Source organism: Echiichthys vipera, assembly GCF_963691815.1.
Source record: "Echiichthys vipera genome assembly, chromosome: 8".
NCBI lineage: Eukaryota > Metazoa > Chordata > Actinopteri > Perciformes > Trachinidae > Echiichthys > Echiichthys vipera.
Window position 1 is genome coordinate 24982029 of NC_139833.1, and position 21336 is coordinate 25003364.

The 21336-nt window shown below is 42.0% G+C and overlaps 3 protein-coding genes across 4 annotated transcripts; 2 read left to right on the forward strand and 1 right to left on the reverse strand.

Moving 5' to 3' along the window:
- Positions 1 to 5656: 5656 nt before the first annotated feature.
- echdc1 (enoyl CoA hydratase domain containing 1) lies at positions 5657 to 11071 on the forward strand. The gene is made up of 7 exons (XM_083919112.1): positions 5657 to 5675; positions 8551 to 8616; positions 9160 to 9335; positions 9497 to 9639; positions 9785 to 9837; positions 9988 to 10068; positions 10182 to 11071. Exons 2-7 carry the CDS (start codon positions 8552 to 8554, stop codon positions 10597 to 10599), a joined length of 936 nt encoding a protein of 311 aa, XP_083775238.1. The 5' UTR covers positions 5657 to 5675; position 8551; the 3' UTR covers positions 10600 to 11071.
- Positions 11072 to 12982: 1911 nt separating this feature from the next.
- On the reverse strand, positions 12983 to 18410 carry LOC310950660 (E3 ubiquitin-protein ligase rnf146-like). Of its 2 annotated transcripts, none has more exons than XM_083918569.1 (3): positions 18270 to 18410; positions 16519 to 16573; positions 12983 to 15751 (listed from the first exon to the last, which is right to left on the reverse strand). In XM_083918569.1, the coding sequence occupies exon 3, from the start codon at positions 15737 to 15739 to the stop codon at positions 14567 to 14569; it is 1173 nt and encodes a 390-aa protein (XP_083774695.1). In that variant the 5' UTR covers positions 15740 to 15751; positions 16519 to 16573; positions 18270 to 18410; the 3' UTR covers positions 12983 to 14566. The 2 variants fall into 2 exon arrangements, with proteins under 2 accessions (XP_083774695.1, XP_083774694.1); XM_083918568.1 differs by having other exon boundaries at positions 16510 to 16573.
- A 65-nt stretch (positions 18411 to 18475) lies between these two features.
- On the forward strand, positions 18476 to 20058 carry mdh2 (malate dehydrogenase 2, NAD (mitochondrial)). The gene has a single exon (XM_083917688.1). The coding sequence runs from the start codon at positions 18585 to 18587 to the stop codon at positions 19596 to 19598; it is 1014 nt and encodes a 337-aa protein (XP_083773814.1). The 5' UTR covers positions 18476 to 18584; the 3' UTR covers positions 19599 to 20058.
- Positions 20059 to 21336: the final 1278 nt, after the last annotated feature.

Sequence of the window (21336 nt, forward strand, 5' to 3'; positions counted from 1 at the left end):
AAGTGGTGAATCCTAATGATGAAGGTGATGCCTTTGCTGTTCTTTTTGTGTAATAAACATAAGGACTTGATGATTTCTCCTCTCTTCACATCACACGCGTGTATTATACTGGTATTATAAACTGAATGTGGTGTTGTAAACCTGTGCAGCTTTGACTGAATATAATTACACTTTAAAAATATTTATTGGCAGCTAAACCCACATGTGAAGTGTAACTGTGAAATCACCAGCACAGCATAACACATTATAAAAGGAGCATTAATAGATTCAGAAGTTGAGTAACCCTTTAGACAAAACCTTTTTAATTGAACCTGTATTTTATTATTGTCTTCAATAACCAAGTTCACAAACTACAGGCTAGGCCGACCTTGCCAATGTGCAGCTGTCATGCCCCAGTGCAGGTCTCTTAAAACCTTAGCCTACAATAGGTTTTGAACATCAATCAGACATGGCACAGAACTATCTCTGTATGAAGAGGAGTCCCAGGTGACTGTTGAACTCACAAAGATAAAGCACCAGAGCCAAACGACTGTCTGGCTCCTTCAATCTTGTTGGCTGACATCTCTGGTGACACTGTGCTCTCTGCCTCAGCGTGACGGCTGCAGAGCTACGTGACAGCAGCAGGGTGACCGTCCATCACTTTAATAGTGTGGGTGTCTGTTTGTGTGCAGTAGGCTATGTACTGTATGCATTCCTCCATAAATGTGTGTTCTGTTCTTAAATGTGTTATTTCCTTTATGCCAGATGGTGTAATGAACACCTTTTAGCTTAGTCATGTTTCTGTTTGCCACATGAAAACACTTGCATTTCCTGTTTTTACTGCACTGTCTGGTAATCATCTTCACACATTTACGCACGTTATGCCCATTCACTTTCATAAGCATACAAAGGGACGCATGCCCACGCACACACACACAACCATACACATGGCCCTGAGTGGGGTTGGACACCTAACCCCTTACCCTGAAACCTGGCACCCATAGGCTGACTGAAAAAACAGGTGCAATAATGTTATGGTGCCAGAAATCCTACCCTGGCGCTGATATAAATATAAATATTGTCATCCTTTCCTGATTCCTAGCCTAGTGCTGTGTTGGCTGCCTCACACTGTTTTCCTGTGTCAAGGCTGGGCAGGAGCGTAGATCCCCAGTACTGGCCTGTGCTCAAGTCTGGAGAATGCAGATGCTGAAACCATTATATAACCAGTAGTAACTGTTTTGATTTGAGTGCTGCTTTAAACACAATAGCACTGGAAAGAATTTATGGAACAATCTGTGTTTTATCATGCAGGACACAGGTTGAGCCAGAGACAAGTATCTAATCAGCTTTTTACAACTGCACTTATGCTCCAACACAAGTCCATATCCACATAGACACACAGCACCTATTGGCTAAGTACAGTGTTTGAGGTCCTCTTACAGCCTTGAGTCAAAGAACTGAGAGACAATTTCCCCTAACTGACAATGCTTAGTAATTAGCTGTAAGTGTCAAGGTTTACTGTGTGCCCAAAGTCTTGTTTTTTTTTTTTACTACAAACAGTATAGACGGTAAAGCTCAATTGGCCTGCAAGGATCCCTATGACCACTGCAGTGCACGGCCTAACACATTTGGTCATGAGGTATATCTTTGTAGAATATTTCCCTCTTATGTCAACCGAGAGCCCAGTTGCTGTGGAAAAGTGTTCCCTCCAGTTCTCCTGGCTCTCTGCCCCCCAGCTCCACTGACCTCCCTACACTCTTCACAGGAAACCTCCCGACCCCTGAGAGTCTCTGGCACCTGCCAACCTGCCATTCTTCCTGCCTGAAATAGACCCTTACTGGCACCTCTTTGATGTGTGTGTGTGTGTGTATGTGTGCATGCGCGTTTTCTACTCTTGGTGCGTTGATATAGATCCATGCTGACTGCAGCACATTCCGTGACTTCCTGTGGAGCCTGAGACAGCTGCATATCGATCATTACACTAATGCATCACTGACGCTTACATTACACACATTAAAACACAGAGCTATACAAGCAACAACATTTGTGCATGCAGATAGATAAATGTGTGAACTCACTCGCACACGCACACACACACACACACACACACACACACACACACACACACACACACACACACACACACACACACACACACACACACACACACACACACACACACACACTTTCATTAGCCAGTTTGTAATATCAGACATCACTGCCATCTAGACAGGTCATAAACCAGCAGGGATGACTTAAATCAAAATGACTGAGATGGCTGATGAATGGAAGTGGACAGGCGCAGGGAGATAATGGTTTAGGAATGAAAGTTTAAAAAAGAGGAAACACTCTGGACAGGTACTGTAGCCTAACACATAGACAACTCCTTACATAATCTCATGGCAGAGTTCCCATGTTAATTGTTAGAGATTACTACGCAAATTCCAGTGATCCACCATTTTCCTCCAGGTGCTGCTCACCTTCTTGCACTTGCTTGCTTCACAGTGATATTTAGAGACAGGTTTCAGGCTAGCTGACCTAGCTGAAAGTACTGTACAGTGCAAGGAGAGTCAGAGCGTCTGGAATGCCCGCTTGGGATGAGTCCCGCCGACCTTTTTGAATTCCTTCCACACTTTTAAATAGACCAGAGGTGTGGACTTTTGAGTATATAGCTGTCTTTCATTGAGTACATTGTATCCTTGTTGATGACCTTTTATGTCTGCGGTACAGTCATGAATGAAGTTAGTTCCACAAAGCCGTCCATTAGGGAATAATACCCTTGATTGGTCATTGCACACACATCAAATAAGATCAAATGTAATACGATGGTGCTATCAGAAATAGCTAATCCAAGTAAATAATGGCCCTTTAAAGGTACAGTTGAGACAAAGTGGGGTTGTCTGAGGCATTACCATCCTACAGCAGTAGACCCCAATTTGGTGAAGCAGGTGGGAGAATCAGCACCAAAGTTAAGAAATGTACTGCTGTGGACGAGGGAAGCAGCAAAAAGTATTTTAGGCAACATGGGAAAAATCCATCAGTTTACATATGTTACGTAGTGTACACTGCAGATGGTGCAAGAGTAGATATTCATTTGTTTGAGGGGAGACCCAGAATTTCCTCAGGTGAAACAGTTTCTGCCTTGCCTTTCTCACCACTGAGTCAGTACGCAAAACCCAGGTCAGGCCCCCCAGGTGATGTGGACACCAAGGTACTTGAAGCTGTCCACTCTCGAGGACCAGTTGATATAGGTCTTTCCCTACTTCTTCCCAAAGTCTACTATCACCTCCTTATTCTTGCTGATCCTCACGTTTATAGGTTGTTGTCCTGATGCCAGCGATCAAGCCACAGCGGTGTCCTCAGCAAACTGGATGATGTTGATGGAGACGAAAGTGGCTAAACAGTCTTGTGCGTACAGGGAGTACAGAAGGGGGCTCAAAACACAGCCCTGGGGTGCCCCTGTGTTAAGAGTAAGGATGAAAAAAAGGTGTGTCCACCCAACCTCACCACCTGATGCTTCCTGTCAGGATCCACATGCAGTGAGGTGTTTAGATCCTTGAGCTGGAGGGAACTATTGTGTTAAACTCTGAACTAGTCGATGATGAGCAATTTCAGACAGGTTCCTTTCTTTTCCAGGTGAGACTGGGTGGTGTGGAGGATGTGTGTGGATTGTACTTTCACTTTCTTCCTGTAGTACCATTTTGTTGCTCCTCTCTCACTGCAGGCTGCAGTGTTATAATTGTCCATGTTTCCAGACTGCAGTCCTAATTTGTTGGCTGCATTTCATGTGTTTAAGGCATCTCAGATGGTTCTGTTAATCCATAGTTTCTGGTTGTGAAATGATTTAACTGTAGTTTTGAGAGTACAAAGTAGCAAAGCTGGTGACTTTCATGTAAACTGTCCTCCGTTTCTTGTAAACTGTAAAGTTTTGTCAGACTTTCCCGAGGCTGCTGGCTGCTGTTTTCATATCTTTAGATGATGGGAGTACATGAAGGGTTTTCTGTTGGTTCGTGCAGCCAACAACAGAACAAGTAGCGTGCCTCGCTCATGCTGTGCTACCGGATGGATGATATCATGGTCCCCTAGCTGGAGTTGGTCACAGCAAACCACATGGGACTTTATATGGAGCAGCAAGTCAGCTCCTTGCAAGTTTCCTGAACAGAGTGGTGAAAAAGAGAGATCATGGTCTTTCTCATACTTTGGGGTCTGGCAGGAAACCATTTATGTTGAAAAACCACAAAATGTTTTTTGAATAATATGTCACCTTTAAATTAAATTTAGACTTTTGATTCAGCATGTCTCTAGAATCCTGTGTTTGTTTGCACACATGTCCAGGGGTGTGAATAGCAGTGGAGGATGTGCACATGTATGCTCCCAGCTAGCACAGATCAGACCACAGGGCAGGAAGTGTTCCAACCTCCTCCTGTTTTGGCACATTTCCCATCCTTTTCCTGCACATTTCTTGGTCTTCATACCATCTCCTTGTTCTTGTTTGTTTGCCCGTTTGTCTCTCTGTCTGAACACCCTCGTTTCCTCCTCTCACTCCCTGAGCATTTCACCAATCTGACCAAAGTCTTCACAGACCTCAGTATTAACACAGATGCTTTGGTTATACTCAGACAAATTATTGTAATAACACACCTACAAGTCTGCGGTGGTACCATGTCTGTGTTTGCACAGTACTATGATACCAGTGCAATTCACACTTTTTACTGCCCTTCAGAGGGGCGATAATCCCTCTTGGTATGATCTTACCTGTTTCTAGGAGGATTTGAACAATATCATTCCTCAAAGATTGTTACATCTTATAAGAATGATTTTCAATGACAAAGGTGCAAAGCTATAACACAACTATTCCCTTTAAATCAACAGGAAAGTAAATGTTACTTAACCCAAATCCTAACTTTAATTCTGACATTATTACAAACCCATCATGTAATATCTTTGAAAACAATATGTATCACTGATATTTGAAGATGTATCCCATTCAGTTTGGATTTTTTTGGCTTGGTCCCACAAAACCAAACCTCAGAGCAGGTTTTCTGTTTGACAAGATGTTGAAAAGTCTACAGAGACATGACCTTTAAGATTGAGTCAGCTCTCTGGTGTTTAGAACAGGTGTTTTAGGGCTTGAAACAAACAAACAAACCTGCTATTTTGCTGTATTACCTTTACACAGATCAGTAGCCTACAACGATGGAAAACTTCAGTTGAGAATATGTTAATTTAACTGTCAGCTGCCTTTGTATTATAACTCATAGGCGTTATGTAAAGCCCTCTGTCAATACTACTGAATAAGGGCATGTCTGTAGAGCAAGTCCTGTAGTATTCTGTGTTTACAGACTTGTGACGAAGAGCAGATGTCTCTGCAGTGGTTTGGCCAATGATGCATAAAATTATACTTCATGTTAAAGAAAATAAATTATAGCCTACCTTGTAGTGTAGAGTGTTGTTTAAAATGTATGTCGCCCAATAATCACAATGACATAATTAATGGGTGTATTTGTCTTAATACAAGAGAGATGATTGGTTACAAATGAATCCCAACTCACATTTACTGCGTGGCGGTGTTATACCGCCCCCCTGTGGGGACGTTTACGAGCTGCACCTGTTGCCATTATCTACTTCCGAAGAGCTCTAGTTTCCGGGGGGACGAATTTTAGAGTGACACCACACGACTGTGATACAAACACAAGGTTGGTGCTTGCATTATTGTTGCCAAATGATTTGTACTTAATGCTAGTGTCATGTTACAAATCACGTTTGTGTAGGTTGTATTCTTACCTATAACAGTTAGAAAGGGACACAAACACCGAATGACATTCATTTGACAAACAAACACCAATGGTTCACCCTAAAACAAGAGTGTGTTAAATCGCTGAAAACTTGAATGGTTGTTGTGGTAGTTTGCCTCCTCCTTGGGCTCAAACACAAAAGTACAGTATTCAAACATGAGAGTTGGATGTATCGTAACAGTACAGTGACTTGCAGACCTAATCTCGTATCCTGTCTGGTGACTTTAGCAGCCTGTTCCAGTTTTTGTCACTAAAACGTTGATAAACATGATTTAAATGTTAATTTAGATGTCAGAGGTCACGGTAGCAGCTTTTTGCGCTTAGACTACTGCTAATCAAGCTGTAACTGTGTAAAAGTGCAACGTTTTTAATCTGCTTTTCCCCAGTTTACATTTTCCTCTTAACTTTTTTCCTTCAATAGGGCCTTTTGTGAGGAAGACATTTTGATTTATGACAGTAGGAAAAGCACAGGTACATAGCCTCATGACATGAATAAGGCTGGATTATTCATCTGTTCTGATATCAGGGGGCCTAAACTGATGCTGTCATGCTTAATGATGCCGTTATAGGCCTAGTTTGCAGGGGGAGAATCCTGTTGCTGATACTCTGAGCTTCTCTCCTCTCTGTCTGTATCATTCATGTCTCATCAATGCATGTTACTAATTCAACTCCATGTTTGCCACCATCATTATTATCATTGCCATGTTCTGTCACTCTAGCTGTGCTTAACTTGTAAGTCATATTCACATTGCTTTAGCTATCACTATAGTCACTGTTACTTTTGTGGATGCTTGCATCTCTGGAAGTGTGTCTCTCTCTGTCCATCTGTCTGTCTTTTCTCTCTTTCTCTCTCCTTTTCTTCCTCCCCAACCAGTGCAGACAGATGTCCGTCCTCTATAGAGCAGGGTCTGTCCGAAGTTCCTACGGGGGAATTGTTGGGTCTGTGTAAATCATAAATAAGTCTTGGAGTGTTCTGAGATAACTCTTGTTATGATTTGGCACTATAAATAAAATTGAATTGAATTGAATTGAAATTGAATTGAATTGATATTGTGCTTTTCATGCTGGCTCACTGTCACTTGAATAGAACTATGCTTAGTGTTTACACCTGTGTTTTTTCCTACGCAAAGTCAAAATGGGTTTTGTGAAAAAAGGCCTATTGAAGGAGGAAATTGTAAAAAGCCGAGGTATATTGCTGTTAAGAAGCATCATAACTAAAAGCCCAAAACACCCACACTGGTGTTTTGAATTACTCTGGCTAATTAGACCTGCCCCGTAATATAGGGCCAGGTTTTTAGTTTCAAACATTACATTTTTTACTGAGATTATCAACAGTGTGAATAAGTAACACTTATGATGGGTCACTGGTTCTTAAACTGTGGTACTCAAGATCCTTGACATGTACAGTCATTTAAAATAAGTTTAGCATTTGATGTCATATTTATGTTTCAATATCAGCCTGTTACGTAGTCATGCTCCAGAGCTGAACTGTGATGTTAAGAGAGTGAGCAGAGGTAAACAGATTGGTTTGAAAACACTGTCAGTTCTGATGCTAACCCTTCCTACAGCGTGGCTGGGGCTGAAGACTGTCAACAATAACTAATCTTCTGATGTGGAATAAACCTTCCTGTCCGTAGGTGAATAGTGTCGGCCTACGCTGCTGTATTTGAACATTGGTCTAAGTGGTGGGACTTGAGCGAGCTTGATATTTTCTGAGGTGGAACCTCCTGTACAACGTTTGAGAACCACTGTGTTAGGTCAAAGACGTCTGTGTTTCATGTTGCAGAGATAGCTGCAGAATTTAGCATGCTAACCAGCTAGCTACTGAGGGGAGCCTACCTATGTTCCCCGGATCTTACGTCTCCCACTTTGTATGTGACCAAGGAACATCGGACCCTTTTTTTAAAAAAAAGGTGCGCTGTTCCCTGCTTTTCAAAGAAAGGTTCCTATGTTCCCTGGTCTGTTATTTTTTCCACAATCAGCGCTGAATTCCGAGGCAAATAGGCTTACATAGACCCTAACCGTAACCCCTTACCCTGACCCTAACCATAATGGTTTGCCAAAAAACATCTTTATGATCCCCAAGACTTTTGAAAGTATTCTGTGGACTTACGAATCAAAAGTGGAACTTTTTGGAACGCGTGCGTCCCATTAGATCTGGTGTCAAACTAACACAGCATTTCAGAAAAGAACACCAGAGCAACAGCCAAATGTGATGGTGGTAGTGTTGTGGTCCGGGGTTGCTTCACTGCTTCAGGACCTCGACGACTTTCCGTAATTGATGGAACTATGATTGCTGCTCTCAACCAGAAAATCCTAAAGGAGAATGTCCGGCCATCAGTTTCTGACCTTAAGCTCAAGCAGACTTGGGTTATGCAGCAGGACAGTGATCCAAAGCACACCAGCAAGTCCAAAAATGAAGGTTTTGGAGCGGCTCAGTCAAAGTCGGGATTTAAATCTGATTGAGATGCTGTGGCAAGACCTTAAACAGGCCGTCCATGCTCAAAAAACCACCAGTGTGGCTGAATGAAAACAATGCTTCCACAAGTGTGGGCCAAAATGACTCCACAGCGATGTGAAAGACTCATCGCAAGTTATCATAAACGCATGATCGCAGGTGTTCGCTCCAAGGGTGGCACAACCAATTATTAGGTTTAGGGGGCAATTACTTTTGGTTGGTTGATAGCTTTTTTTCCCCTTAAAAGAGGAAATCTTGGTCTGAAGTAATGAAGGTCATAGTTAATATTTTCTCCCACATTCCTCCGTGCTGCTGCAGGATGGTACTGTGTGCAGTGAGGCGACACCTTCTGAGGGGCAGCAGCATCCGTGGAGCCGGGGCCAGGTACTGGAGTCCAGTCTGTGGTGTCTATCACCCTACTGGTGACAGTAAATTCAGTCACAAATAAAGGAACATCAGGTTGAACCCACATTATTTGTTCACAAACAACCAACGTGCATTTCGGAGGTCCTGGGACTTTTTAAAAATGCCAATCTATAAAAGTTCTAACTTCTGTGATTCTGACTCATCAGAATCTGAGTGTTTCCAGTGTGTTTGTGTGACTCTGTACCATGCCTCCTTCAGGCTGATTTACAGAGAGGTAAGGGAGTGTATTAAACCCATTCATCCTCCTCCTTAGGCAGGTTTGCATCATTTAGTTTATACTACAATTACACATGCGTTTTCAGTTTGATTTGAATGAATTTGTCATTTAGCTTAAAGCCCATCTGATCATGTAAAGAACAACAGAGAGTAAAGGACATTCTTACGCTGCCAAAACCTGCTTGTTAAATTTGTTGGTAAAGCAACATAACTGTATATACATTTATTGCTGGATCCATGTATTGATTAACTGTGATTGATTATAAATGTTGCTCCTCCTCCAAGGCTGCTGCAGAGACAGAGCAGGGGCTGTGTGTACTCCAGCGTCCATGGTTACAACCAGGAGGAGATCAGAGAGAAGCTGCAGGCGTTTCCCGGAGGCTCCATTGACCTTCTCCAACAGGAGTCTGGCATCGCCGTGCTGACCGTCAACTACCCCTCCCGCATGAATGCCTTCTCCGGTAAAGTGACTGTACATGTACCACTGTATATTTTCAGAATGATTAGTGCAGATTTGATATTCTCAGGATGAAACTCTTTTAAACATTATTGATTGTACACAAACACAAACAAACTCCACTGCAGCCCAGTTTATTGTGGGGTTTTCCCCCTCTCCTCTCAGGCCGTATGATGGTGGATCTGGAGGAGAGGGTGCGCCAACTGGAGAGCTGGAGAGATGGTAAAGGTCTTATCGTTCAGGGTGCTGCTGGAACTTTCTGCTCTGGATCGGACCTCAGCGCCGTCAGGGCGATATCTAACCCACAGGTGACCTTCTTTACATTCTCTCTGTGCTGTGACTACCTGTACATCGCTGCAGTCAATCTGTCAGCCTGCACCTACCTTTGTCTTAGTGCCTCTTGGATGTGTGCTTGCCCAAAAACCTCTAAATGATGTTTATTTTGCCTTGTAGGATGGGATGCAGATGTGCATGTTCATGCAGAATGTTCTTACAAGACTACTCAGGTATGGGCTCTGATTTCCCCTTTTTATTATTTTATTAAATATAAACATAGACTTAAACAGCAGGAACCAGTCTGAGGTAAAAGGAGTGGGAGTTTAGCTGTTGTGTAATGTGCACTTCAGTATGCTGACAGAACAGTTCTCTCACTGCAGGCTGCCTCTGATCTCTGTGGCTCTGGTGGAGGGGAGAGCTCTGGGAGGAGGTGCAGAGCTCACCACTGCCTGTGATTTCAGGTAAACGTTTTTTTTTTTTTATGAAAGGGAATAAAAAGAACCTTTTACACCTTCACCTTTCATCCAAACGTTTGCTAATAATCTGACTTGTGTCTGTCATCGCTCTCTCATAGGTTAATGGCATCTGGCAGTGTGATCCAGTTTGTACATAAACACATGGGCCTGGTCCCAGGCTGGGGCGGTGCTGCACGACTTGTCCGCATTGTTGGGAGCCAAAATGCCCTGAAGCTGCTCGGTGGGGCTCTAAAAGTGGATCCCGAGCTTGGCTTGCAGATTGGACTGGCAGATGGAGTGCTGGAGTTTCCAGAGGCAGAGGAGGGTGCTGGGACTCTCCAGCAGCGGACTGAAAACTGGCTCTGTCACTATACAAAAGGTCCTGCCGCAGTGATCCGGGCTGTAAAGAAGGTAGCGTTGTCAGGGAGAGAGCTCCCTCTGTCAGAGGCTCTGAGGACTGAGAAGGATGTATTTGGGACAGTGTGGGGTGGTCCGGCTAACCTGCAGGCTCTGGCCGCTAAGGCCAAACACAGATGAGTGTCTGTGTTCACTTTCCCAAGAGCATCTCACATGAGCCAAGTGAGACATTTTTGGGAAACGCTGTGTGAAAGAGAACTGTTCCAGACTGACTCTTGATTTACATGATTAAAACTTAGTTCTTTGGAGTGTTGAAGATATTTCTACGGGCTTCCATGTAAGAAGCTGCATGTTATGTCTAACGTGGAGACACAGGATGAAGGGTTTCCTCTTTGATTGTACACATTTTTCTTATAATTTCAGTAAATCGGCCGTTACTTAGAGACCACTCATTGTCACATAACATGTAATGGTTGTGATGTATTTTGTTTGGTATCTCTTTATGTCAAATCTCACCTACTTATCAAGAGTAGGAACTGAGATACAGACACACAGTATAAAGACTGATGTTGGTAACGGGGTATGCACTGCTTTTTAAGAGAAATATTCAAGAACTTTTCAAGCATTGTCAAAGGCGCTCTACTCGAAATACACAGGCCTCACCCTAGTATGTGAAATAAAAAATGTTTGATGCACGTCCTGATTGTCTATCACAACAAACAACAGAGAAACTCAGATTACAACACATGCAGAGGGAGAGTTACTTCATTCTCTGCTCAGGACGCCATTACTCCTCTATATATTTCCATAGAAAATATTTGTTTACTGCTATATTAATGTTCTGAATACCACAGTGCCTTTAACGCACCTCAACCAAACATTGCCACAACTCTCAAAGCCTTTATCATCACAACTGGTAATTGTTTGATTTAAAAAATAAAATATTAGTGTGTTTACTTGACAGATTCTGTAGATGAAACACTGAGGTATGTTGAAATCAGCATTTTTCCAAGGAGGATATATATATCTAATTAAAATATATATTCAAGTTCCAGCCTATTCCTCACCTTGAAAACACAAGAAAATGAAGCATTTTCCAAACTTTAAGGCTTTGAATGAACCCTGTGATAATGTACTTTTCTGGCCATATAAATACAAACATAAATCTGGGAAACAACAACATGAGGGTAGTGTTTTCAGTGATGAAAACCAAATGAGCCACATAAATAAAAACTCCCTGCTTCCTTTGAGGTTATATTTTAGAAACTAGATGCTGCAGCCCCGTTTATAACAAAAAATGTATTAGTTGTGTAGTGTCAGCTGACCTGAAAAATGGTTTTGTTTTACTAAAAGCCTGTAGACTCCTCCTGTATATAAAGACTTCTTATTATTTAGATGCAACCCTTCAATTTAAGTGTAACTGTAATAAATACTGAACATGCTGTAGAATTCCATGGGTAAACAAGGACTCTGTTCTCCATCTTCTAAATCCCTCCTGTCCCCATTAATAAAGCAAACAGAGCTCAGGTCCCCTAAAAACGTAACTATGATAACTATAAGATCATAGCAGAGTGACTGATGATGATGAATAACAAGCATCTGTCTGCGTGATTGAGAGCATGCTGCTGCACTTCTCTCCTCTTTACCTGTTCTGTAGGTTACCGGTAGTTCTGCTTTAGATTTCCCTGTGGTGCGTCATTGTGGCCTTGATCATCCCCACACTTAATCTGTTCTGCTGGGAGATTCTTACCTCAGCTGGAGGTATACGCATTATTTGGCTGCTTTTCAGGACTCCGCACAATAGCTGGAATGATGCTGAAGCACGGGGCAAAATTTATAGGTTAAAAAAGGCATACTACATTTTTTGTCGTTTTTGGGTAGCCCCTTTTTCATTTCAAATTTAAAAATTGCCCATACAGCAAATGTTATATTGCAAAAGCACAAGTTCACACAGTGAAAGGTCAAGAAAAAGGACAGATCCCTGGAGGATGCCTGGCCTTTATCTCATGTTCCCCTTCCAGAGGTCATGTTTCCTGGCCAGGCGCCCAGCTGGAGTGCCGATAGCTGCTGGTTAGAATACCAAATAGCTACAAGGTGAATGGGGAAAGTCAAGAGTTGACCTCATTATGATACACGGGACATACACACTTGTTTAAGCGGTCTCCAATTGGGAAAGAAGAGGCTGTGTTACATAATGTGGACATTGTGGATTATTAATAGTTTCTTGTTCAACCTATTTTGATTATATATTTGTAGCTACCTTAATGCCTTCTTCCAATTCTGCAATACGATCTTCTTGTCCATGTGCTTAATCTTAGTATTATTTTGGATACTTTGCTGTATGGAGAATAGATACTGAATATCTCAGCCCCATCCAGTGGGAAGAATGTGATCTCCCCCCAGAAAACTCTCTGCAGGTGGAAGTGTGGAGGAAATGGGGTGACATCTTACTTACAATGGTGCCATTGATAGTCCTACTTATGTGATGCTCCATACAGATCTATTTTAAAAGAAAGCAGCTACTAACAATGAGAAACGACACAGAAATATATTTTTAGGATGATGAAATGACACAATTTATTCTTAAATTACAAACCATGTAACAAAAAAGTTGCCAAGCATAAACTGTTACAAACTTTATTCTTCAGAATGAAAAGTCTAAGACTGAGCTGATGATGTAAGCATGTAAGAAATATAAAATAACTTGAAATCTCTGCAGGATGGCCAATAGCAATGGCGTGTTCCTGTTCTCTTGCTGCATCAGATATCACACATAAGAGGATTTACAACCATAAGAACGCAAAAAAAACAAAAACAAACACAAATTAGAAACATTTACTCAAAGTCAACCCAAAAATATCAATTCTCATCATCCTGCCAACCAGTAGTGTTTAGGTAACTCTCTCTTCAAACATGCACAAATCGCAAAACTTTAGAAACACACCGATAGAGAACACTTTTGTCAGGGACAGTAAGAATACTAATAAGGCCTCAACAGCTTTAAAAGGAAAACACTGACATTGAAATGTCAATCATTTAAAGCTGAGAAAGGTTCAAATTCATTTGACATGTACTTTAAAGCTTTTGTAATCTATACAGATCTAAGAAGCTGTAAAATAATTCAAATCAAAGACGAACCTCTGCAGATAATCCTGTGGGTTCAATGTGAGCGCATCTAGTGTGAAATTTAAATACTAACATTGTTTATCAGCGAAGTACTTCTCCTTTCTTTATTTATTTGGATAAACAACCTGAAGATTTTCTTCAAACCACAATTTGATCAGAAATAACACACATCCAAACGTTAACAGTTACATTTCAGAATTCTAAAAGAAAGGCTTCTTAATCAGTTAAATCTGAAGGAAATCATTTAGTTACGGTGGAGATTGGGAAATAGTTCTTAAGGATTAAATTCTTTGCAAGAGTAGTCAGATGACTTGGGCTCTGACAAGCCCATTTCTGCGTGCTATGTTAGCTGAGAGAGTTAAAGTGTAGGTGATTAGAACGCAGCTGTTCATGATAATGATACATCCTCATTTATGCTCTCTCCATTGCATGTCACAGATGTGGTATTCCAGAAACCCTCTGGGGATTAGGGAAATCAATTTCAACACAAGACGACCTGGGACAGGCAGAAGCGGGTTGGCAAGTCTTTTGCCTTTTAACTTCCACTTTTGTGGAAGTTAAAAAGCACACTCAATATGCCTACAATCAAATGGCAAAACGTGAGCAGACTGATGGCAGCTGAACACCACATTAAGTCAGTCACCTCACATGATGTACTGGTGGACAACTATGAGATGTCCTGTCTCACAACAACGTGCTGTATCCATGTGACGCATTACCAAGATGTCCCTCCTGCTGCAGTAAAACCCTCCATTCCTTCTACTCCTCTATAAATTGGTTGAGACTGACAAACAAATCATACTGATACATTCAGATCACTGTGAGCCAAACAGAGCCACCAAATTTGTCTGCTAAAATTAAGTTGTTTGCCTAAAAAATGGAGAATGGTATGCTTAATTTCTCTTTTACAGAGCAATCCACCAACGTCTGATCCATGACAGAGTAAACGACAGCATACAGCGAGGAATAAATTAATGAAATGAAACATAGCCATTTGGTGATGATGGTATCATTGATAACTTCACACTTCAGTCACTGTACACTGGCCATCGGGCATTCTGGACCTTCCGCTGCTGCTGGAAGAAGAAGGGGGAGAGGCAGATTCTGCGCCAGGAGGGGCTCTGTCCTCTGGATTCAGTCTTTGCCTCCGTGGCCTACCCTCCCAGGGCTCCACACGCTCTCCATCTCCCCTCTCTTCTTCTTCATCCTCCTCCTCTTCCTCATCATCGCTCCAGTCTCCAGAGCCAGACTCATCCACAGATGTGTGAGGGTCAGATGACCTGGAGGGTGAAGCCTCCTCCTCTTCATCTTCTTCCTCTCCTTCCACAGCCTCAGACCGCTCATGAGAAGGTGTTGGCCTGGGGCTTATCTGCAATTGGGAGAGAGCATCCTCAAGAGTGGGGCTGCTGCTGCTGCTGCTGTTACCAGGCTGACCACCGAGAGAGATGAGAGGTCTGGCAGTTGCTGAAGGGGCTGTAACAGTAGAGGGGAGACCTGTAACCTGCTGCTGTACACCTGCTACTGTGGTATCAGCCCCATCAGCAGAGTTTTCTCGACTGGCTGCCCCAATGGCCCCAGTAACACCCTCTGTGTCCAAACGCAGTCCTGCTACGCCCTTCTTGGGGATATCCAAAATGTCCCTCTTCATCTTGCGTCTACGACCGTGCTCATTGCGCCTGTACTGCACCATGTTCTCCAAGTCGGCTACATACAAAAATCCAGCAATCAACATTTCAGCGGTTTTCTTGCCCTTGGAGAAAGCATCCTCCAGCTCGCGGCTGGTTCGTTCATCATATTGCCACCAACCATTACGGCCCTCATAATACCAGGCATGATCACTTGCTGCCCCACCCCGACCTCCCGCAGATGCTTTCAGCTCCTCTGGAGAGAGAAGTGTAGGCCTTTCCAGGAAGTCATCCGGTACTTCTTGTCTGCAGAGAGCACATCGTTTGCTCTGCCAAGAGGCTCCCTTCACACACAGGAAACAAAAGACATGATGGCATGGCAGTTGGACTGGGTGGACGCAGCTCTGCAGACAGATGGCACACTCCGGTACCGACAGGGCTGGGGATGAGTTGCTGGAGCCAGAGCATGATGATTCTGCACTGTTCCCACTGCCACCACCACTGTTGCTGCCTTTCTTACTGGATGGAAGAGAGCTAACAGAGTGGTCTACCTCCCCACAACTAGCCATCCTTAGGAAGTACTGAGGAAAGAGGATAATTTCAAATAATGGTTGTAGTGAGCATGTTAGGATTATTACCTTTTTATATCGGTATGATTCTTTTTGAAAAGAGCAATCTGTATTAAAGATTATTATTATTGCTGTTTTTAGGTACACAACTAATAAAAAAAAATTGTAGTGAGAATCTATATAATCTATAAATAATCTGCAATGTACTTTTTTATTTTTACTTTACAGCTGGTGTCCTGATCACATTTAACACTCAACTGCAGGTCTTTGTCACAGCAAACTGACCCAAAATTAAGTCAAACTAATCATCAATATCGAGTGATACTATAATCTACAGTGGAGATCAAAATTAGAGGAACAAATTATAAATACTTGATTTATTCTGAAATACTCACATTAGAGCCATCTAAGAGCATCTTGCAAAGTGACCAGGAAAGCTGCCAGATAAATAGTGTCCAACAATTAAGTCAATTGTCACCAGGTGCCAGATTTACACCAATAACTGGGAGGAGGGGAAAGTGTTCTCCAATTTTGTTCACTGTGTTTTTACACAAACTAAAGGTTTTTTGAAGTGCCTTGGTTATTTAAAAAAACATATTAGTACAGCAGTGGTATAGCTAGAGTGGATATTATATCAAATAATGAACAGTAATAAAATATCAGTATTTCAGAATAAATCATATATCTAATTTGTTCTCCAATTTTGATCTCCAGTGTATAAACCATCTGTAACCTCAAATATGGCTGAAATACATGCTATTGATACTTACTGGAATTACCGTTAATGCTGATGTATCATTAGGAGAGCTGATGGACCTTCAAGCTTGCCACGACCTAAAGGGAAAGAGTAATCAGTGCAAATGCATCTTTTCAGAGTAGACTGAAAACACAAGTAGGGTAATGTTTTCAAATAGCGATTATCTTGATTGTCGATTATTTTCTTGATTCATCGATTAGTTTGGTCTATAAAATGGAGAGGAGTAGTAGATGTCTTCAAATGTCTTGTCATGTCCACAACTCAAATATACACTGACACTATACACTAAGCACTTTTTTATTGTTCAGAATGCTATTAGAATATCAGCTGTGGCTGTACCACAGCTGTACTAGCATGTTTGTTTTTTTTAAATAACCAAGGCACTTCAACAAAAACCTTTATGTTGTGAAAAAAGCAAAATTAGAGAACAGAAACCAGTGTGTAAGAGGGGCTGTAAACAACGTTGTCTTATGGCTATAGGATTAAAAAATGAACAGGAAGTGTAGAGGCCACCGCTTTGAATGACTTCAGCACATCTGCGCCCACAGGACATCACTAGTTTCTCACACTGCTCTGGTTTGATCTGCAGCCATTCTTATTCAGTCTCTTCCATAGTTCAGTAACTGTAGTGGGTTTCTTAGACATTACTTTGTCACAGAGGATTTTCCAGAGATTCTCTATGAGGTTAAGATCTGGACGAGTGATGTCCTGTGGGCGCAGATGTGCTGAAGTCATTCAAAGCTGTGCCCTCTACACTTCCTATTCATTTCTGAATCTTATAGCCCAAAGAAAACATTGTTTCAATCTTCTCTTCTGACACAGTGGTTACTGTTCTCTAATTTTTCTCAGTGCTTTTTCACAAAATAAAGGTTTTTGTTGAAGTGCCTTGGTAATTTACCAATTTAATAAAAAAAAAAAACATGCTAGTACAGCAGTGGTATAGCCACAGCAGATATTCTATCAAATTCTGGGTGGTAACAAAAAACAGTATTACAGAATAAATCAAGTATTTATACTTTCTGATTTTGATGTTCAGAGCACTCGGTTTACGGTCAGAGAGCAGTAGAGAAACCAGAAAATATTAAAATTCATGAAGCTGGAATCACAGAATTTAACAAGACAACTAAACGCTTATCAATATAGTTGTAGATTAATTACATGGTTAACAGCTAATGGATTAATCTCTGCAGCTCGAGAAAAAAGATCAAGTCTTTATGCAACTTTAACGTCATTTAACAACTGAACCTTACGTGACAAACAAGCTGCACGTTTAGCCTGATGTTAAAACGGATTATCTACAAGTAATCGTTACGTAAATTCACTTAGTTCGGAGTGAAATGTAAGGGTTTACCTAAGTGTGTTGAACAAAGGGCTGCTCTGTTATCTGTCTGACTACAGGCAGCGAACTGTGTCAGCTAATGTTGTGCTTGTGTGCAGCTGGATAATGACAGCGTTAGTGATGAACACAGCTAACGACAGTCTAGAAGCAAACTTGTGAAGCTAACATTAGCCATATAGCAGCTACTAAAAACAAAGCCGTGTGTTGCTGTCGTTACCAGTACAAACACAAGTGAAACGGGACAGGGCTTTCTCGATCCCAACAATAGGACCTGTTGTCGCTAACGCTGGCTCGGCTGATGGCAGCACTCTGGCTCCAGCAAATAGACGGAGTTCATCTGACGGCACTAGCTAATGTTAGCAGGGCGACACAAACATGAAGGAGAATCGTTTCCTCACGACAGAGACAGCATAATGACTGTGTAGGTACGGTACCGTTAGATGCTGCTGCGTTGCTTTGGTGTGCGGTTACAGTTCGTGTAGCGGCACTAATGTCTATCGCTAATTTATCGACTTCCAGTGTTAACTGGCTTTGTTTTCCTCTGAAAAAGGAGCTGAGATAAAGACGACGACGTAGCACTACGCGCTGACGCAATTTGACGTATGCTCGCACGACCCTTCTACTCTACGCATGACTGTTTGCCTGTCTTCCTGTTCGCTCGTGGCTAGAGGACGTTGGTGTCACAGAGGAGACGGGCTCACCGAACATTTATATATTCACTAAACTAAGACAAGAAGGAACAAACAAAAATGTTTGCCCGCGCCGTAAGACCGACCGTGAGCCTGGCTCGGAGCCTCTCCACCTCGTCTCAGAACAATGCTAAGGTAGCAGTGCTGGGAGCGTCAGGCGGCATAGGCCAGCCGCTTTCTCTGCTGCTCAAGAACAGCCCTCTGGTGAGCCAACTCTCCCTGTATGATATCGCTCACACCCCCGGGGTGGCTGCAGACCTCAGCCACATCGAGACGAGGGCCCATGTGACCGGCTACATGGGTGCCGACCAGTTGGACGCCGCACTGCAGGGCTGCGAGGTCGTGGTAATCCCTGCCGGTGTGCCCAGAAAACCAGGTATGACCCGTGATGATCTCTTCAACACCAACGCCACCATTGTAGCCACCTTGGCCGATGCCTGCGCCCGCAACTGCCCCGAGGCCATGATCTGCGTCATTGCCAACCCTGTCAACTCCACCATCCCTATTACATCAGAGGTCATGAAGAAGCATGGCGTGTACAACCCCAACAAAGTGTTTGGTGTCACAACCCTGGACATTGTCAGAGCAAATGCCTTCGTTGCAGAGCTCAAAGGCCTCGACCCGGCTCGTGTCAGTGTACCGGTCATTGGAGGTCATGCCGGGAAGACCATCATCCCCCTCATTTCCCAGTGCACACCTAAGGTAGAGTTCCCTGCTGACCAGTTGTCTGCTCTGACTGGCAGGATCCAGGAGGCCGGCACAGAGGTGGTGAAGGCCAAGGCTGGAGCCGGATCCGCTACCCTCTCCATGGCCTATGCTGGTGCCCGCTTCACCTTCTCTGTTCTGGATGCCATGAATGGAAAGGAGGGTGTGGTGGAGTGCGGCTATGTCAGGTCTGAGGAGACAGAGTGCAAGTACTTCTCCACTCCTCTTCTCCTGGGGAAGAACGGCATCGAGAAGAACCTTGGGCTGGGCAAGCTGACTGCCTTTGAGGAGAAGCTGGTCGCTGACGCCATGGCTGAGCTGAAGTCCTCCATCAAGAAAGGAGAGGATTTTGTAGCTAATATGAAGTGAACAGCAGAGATTTAGTCAGTTAAAAACAAACAGCAGCTGTGATTGATGATTTGTTCTGTCTTAACTTAAATGGCATCTGGGTAAATCTCATGATCTGTCACAGTGTTTCCCCTTTTCTTTTTGTTTTAGCAGTCGGGTCATCTTGACTCAGAAATCCTGGTTTTAACCAAGGTCTTTGTTACGGTTTATCATTTCCCTTACCATCCCAAACATGGCTTTATCTTGCACGCATGATTTGTGTACATACTGTACTGTGACTTCTCTATATTTTGCAAATGTCAAATTTAAACACAAATTCATATATTTTCATGTACAGTCTATATTAAAGGGGATTTCTCTGCTTAATGAATGTGGGGGAAATACTGTCATCCTGTCTGTCTGTTGATGCAAATAGATGTTACTGAAGAGCAAAATACTCACTCCACCAATAAACAGTTTAGCTTTAAAAAAAAGATTCTTTATTTCTTGTTTTTATTGTTACACAGAAATAATTTGACTTGATGGCTCACAACTGAAAAAGTGATCAATTAACAATCACAGACAACTAAATGATCAAAATGTCAAATTTGGTTCATTGAGAAATCTTTATAAGCACTAAAATAGTATAGATACGGGTTGTTCAAATTTATACAATGTAATAGTGAAGTGATTTAAATGAATCGCACTTTTAAAAATGTATATTATACTGTGATGTGGAGCTACACGCTTACTAGTTGTCACAGTAGTAGCAAAAAGTAAGTAGTAAAACATGAAGATGACCTAATGTCCCTGTAAAAACCAAATAGATAATAATCACAACTATCATTTTGATTTGAATAAAGACTTCAGGTAGCATGGTTACTTTAAACTTGTTTGATGATTTACAAAAGGGCTGGGTAATATAGTCATCATCAAAATGATATAGAAACGTCTCGTATACAGTATATCTTATATAGTTTTTTATTATTTTGAAAAACTAGTGGGTGTTATGGACATGGACAGTGCTTTATGTTCTGAGCCTTGTACATTATCTTCATTTCCGGTGAGAGTTCTTAATAATATGGGAAAATAGTCATATATATATATATATATACTGTATATTTGTCAAATATTTCATACACACAGGAGTATACAAAATTAGGCTTTTTTGTTTGTTTATTTAAAAAATAGACTGTTGTGTTGAATTACCAGAAAAAATGCTATATTGTGTGTGTTTATATATTGTTTTGGACATATGAAATAACTTGTATTAAGATATTTTAGCCATATTGCCCAGCCCTAATTCACAAAGGAACACTTTATAGTAGGCATATCAGAATATTTATGTAAGAAAGGTATAGACCTTGCTACCATGGACAAAACAGCCACGTAATTGCTCTGCATGTTTTTATTGCTCTCAATCGTGACAGAACATTTGTTTTCACTTAGAGATGGATGTCTGTCTATGACAAGTGTTCAGATATGGCAGCATGTGACCCCTGCTTTCACCAAAAACGAGTCGCAACCTTTGAATCAACAATTAATAGCTGCCTACTGTTCTGAGAAGGTTTGAAGCATGACGTTCAAGTGGAAACAGATAACAGACACAGGTACAAACCCATTATAGTTTTATTTGACATACAGGTGCTTTTGGTTCCTGTCAAGGAGCTTAACTGAGAGCACAGATCCCATTTACACAAAAAGAAAAACCAATGGTAGATTCAATGTATCACTTATCTGGATAAAACTAGCTTTTGTCCGAGACATAAGAACACGTGTT